General features: G+C 39.2%; 1 protein-coding gene across 1 annotated transcript in view; it reads left to right on the forward strand.

Annotated features, from left to right (window-relative positions):
* ITK (IL2 inducible T cell kinase) overlaps positions 1–3,738 on the forward strand; it is a 63,959-nt gene that overhangs the window by 58,784 nt on the left and 1,437 nt on the right. The window contains exon 16 of the mRNA XM_007103850.3: positions 1,407–1,564. Within this exon, the coding sequence (XP_007103912.1) occupies positions 1,407–1,564 (158 nt within the window). The remainder of the gene's footprint in view (positions 1–1,406; positions 1,565–3,738) is intronic.

A 3,738-nucleotide genomic window follows, 5' to 3' on the forward strand; every position in this document is an offset into this window, starting at 1 on the left:
AGCCCTTAACATCTTTATTGGAGTATAACTGCTTTACATTGTTGTGTTAGTTGCTGCTGTATAACAAAGTGAATCAGCTATACGTATACATATATCCCCATATCCCCTCCCTCCTGCACCTCCCTCCCACCCTCCCTATCCCACCCCTCTAGGTGGTCACAAAGCATGAGCTGATCTCCCTGTGCTATACAGCTGCTTCCCACTATCTGTTTTACATCTGGTAGTGTTTATATGTCAATGCCATTCTCTCTCTTCCTCTCAGCTTCCCCTTCCCCTTCCCCGTTACCTCAAGTCCATTCCCTATGTCTGCTTTTTTATTCCTGTCCTGCCCCTAGGTTCTTCAGAGCCTTTTTTTTTAGATTCCATATATATGAACTGCACTATTTTAAACAAGTCAACTAACCTCTTTGGGCCTTACTCAGTTCCTCAATGCATCACAAGGTTTGCATGAAAGCAATTGTTTTCCGGCCAGCTTTCCCCCATTTTCCAAAGAAATCTCACTAGAAATCCTGGCATCTTGGGGTGCTAATTGGTCTTATTTACTGAATTTCCAAAACTCCTGAGGCATTTCTGAGGATCCCTTAGAAATTCTAATCCAGTTGTCTGGGCTAGGGCCCAGGATCTGCCATTGGAACAAATTTCTGAGTTGATTTTTCAAAACTTCAGATGTTTTAGGGATCATGCTTTGGAAAACTCTGCCCTCAGGATCTCTGGACTATGCTTTGAAAACCACTGGATTAGGTGATCTGCAAGCTCTGTTCCCACTCTGACATCCTATGAATAGATGAGTACATAATAAAGCTGGGTGTAACATTTCTACTAGGGCAAAAAAGGAAAAGGGATTAAATCAGAGGTCAAAAATGGACAACCTAAAGATTTTTGCTTGGTTAACACAGTATTTCTTTTAAATCAAATTGAGTTTATATTTAAAAACTCCCAATTTATGACTTATCTTTAAAAAATCAGAAAATGTGGCAATTCAGAGCCCTCATTCCCATGCTGGCTGGAGCTAAATCACAGCTGCCCCTTTGGGGACAGAATTTTTGACCTCCAGTTTTTCACAGTCCTCCCTCGTCCCTATTATGCAGACCTCATCCACTCCATTCATCTACATCATGTGTAGACATTTGAGTTTACATCCCCTGCAACTTTTAGTAGTAGCATTTGAGTTAGATATAACAAAGGGCTGAGCTTGAACATTCTTCACCACTAGGAAGGTAGGGAAATCGCTCTTCTTTAGAAATAGCACAGGCCTAATAAGCCTCAGGTGGCTTTTGATATTGTACTTTCTGGAGGTAGGGACTTGAATCTTAATGTCAAGGAGTCTGTGATTTCTAGAGGTAAGTCGGTTTGTTCGCTATTTAGGAACGTTATCACTAGCTGTTTCGATTCACCATTTCTCATAGGTGTGCTGATGTGGGAAGTCTTCAGTGAAGGCAAAATCCCGTATGAAAACCGAAGCAACTCAGAGGTGGTGGAAGACATCACCACTGGATTTCGGTTATACAAGCCTCGACTGGCCTCCTCGCATATCTACCAGATCATGAATCATTGCTGGAAAGAGGTCAGTAAAGGAAGTGGTTTCCCCCCACCCTCATTATAATCTGCAATTTCAGAGTCTGCCCCCATCGCTGAAGAAAGGAACCCTCTCAGAGGATGAGGCAGTAGCGTTGACAAAATAGATGAGCAAGAAAGTGACGTTGAGCATCTATTAACTAAAGGAGTTACTCATCCCTAGAAGAGCTGGCAGGGACCTTAAATGTTATTTGATTTGTAGTATAATGTCACAAGCCACCAACATATTGTCAGAAAGGAAGAATGGGGAAGGCCTATGTCAATTTTTTTAGAAAAAAAGCATCTGTAACATCATAAAACCATTAAATATACATGAAGTTAGTTCTATAAACTGGTAAACAGAAGTTCACTGGTGCTGTGAAACTATTAAAATGACTGAATTAAAATTCATTTTATTCATACAACAATTCAGAATGGGAGCCAATTACTCTGCACCCTCCCAGACATCTCAGTTATCCTTGGGTGGCAGACTATGCCTTAAGCCACATCAGCATGAGTGTTAGATGTCCTTGGGTGAGTTAGCAAATTTTAAATTTCAACCACAGTTGAAAGTTGCTGAATAGAGAATTAACACAAATTCGGATCATGGAAGGGTAACGGGGGGGATTTAAAAAGTATAGGATACGTGGGTTTTATCTCAGTTTTATCATTTCTTAATCATTAATCATGGGCCATTCTCTGAAATTCCTTTTTCTTACTGTAAGATAATTAAATAATGTTTGCTCTGTAAGTTCGTAGAGCTTTTGTCATCAGAAACAAAGAAATAAACCATAAAGACATAAAGAAGGGTACAAAACAAATCCAGTCCACTTCTCAAGGATTAAATACTATAACAATTATGATAGCTGACATTTAGTACATTTTTCTTTTATAAATTTTTATTAATTTTTTAAATTAATAGACTTTGTTTAGAAGTTTTAGGTTTATAGAAAAATTGACCAAACAGTGCAGAGAGTTCTCCCCTATAAATAACATTTTGCATTAGTGTGGTACATTTGTTACAATTATTCTACCACCACTGATACATTATTATTAACTAAAGTCCATGTTTTACATTAAGGTTCACTGCTTTTTTTTGTACAGTTCTGTGAGTTTTGACAAATGTATATCATGTATCTACCATTATAGTATCATACAGAATACTGTCACTGCCTTTAAATGCACTGTGCTTCATCTATTTATCCCTTCCCCTCTTCTTCCCAAATCCCTGGAAGCCATTGATCTATTTATCGTCCAAGTTCTGCCTTTGCCAGAATGTCACATAGTTGAATCATACAGTATGTAGCCTTTTCAGATTGGCTTCTTCCATTTAGAACTATGCATTTAAGATTCCTCCATGTCTTTTCATGGCTTGAAAGCTCACTTCTTTTTATCACTGAATAATATTTCCATTGTATGGATATACCACAGTTTGTTTATCCATTCACCTACTGAAGGACATCTTGGTGGCTTCCAGTTTTGGCAGTTATGAATAAAGCTGCTATAAACATTTGTGTGCAAGTTTTTGTATGGACATAGATTTGTAGCTCAATTGGGTAAATATCTAGGGGTGTGATTCCTGGATCATATGAAATGAATAGTTTCATAACACTATCATATGCAAATGTTTAGCCTTGTAAGAAACTACCAGACTGTCTTCCAAAATGGCTACCATTTTCACATTCCCACCAGCAATGAGCGTTCCTGTTGCTCCACATCCTCACCAGCATTTGGCATTGTCAGTGCTTTGATTTTAGCCATCTTAATAAGAATATAGTGGTATCTCATTGTTATTTTAATTTGCAAATCCCAAACATATGATGTTGAGCATCTTTTCATATGTGTATTTTCCATTTGTATATCTTTTTAAATGAGGTAACTGCTTAGATCTCTGCCCATTTTTTAATAGGATTATTTGTTTTCTTGCTTTTGAGTTTTAAGAAGTCTTTGCATATTTTGGATATAAGTCCTTTATCAGATATGTGTTTTTAAAACATTTTCTCAGGCTTCCCTGGTGGCACAGTAGTTGAGAGTCCGCCTGCCGATGCAGGGGACACGGGTTCGTGCCCCGGTCTGGGAAGATCCCACATGCCGCAGAGCGGCTGGGCCCGTGAGCCATGGCCGCTGAGCCTGCGCGTCTGGAGCCTGTGCTCCACAACGGGAGAGGCCACAACAGTGAGAGGC

Source organism: Physeter macrocephalus, chromosome 8 (genome assembly GCF_002837175.3).
Source record: "Physeter macrocephalus isolate SW-GA chromosome 8, ASM283717v5, whole genome shotgun sequence".
NCBI lineage: Eukaryota > Metazoa > Chordata > Mammalia > Artiodactyla > Physeteridae > Physeter > Physeter macrocephalus.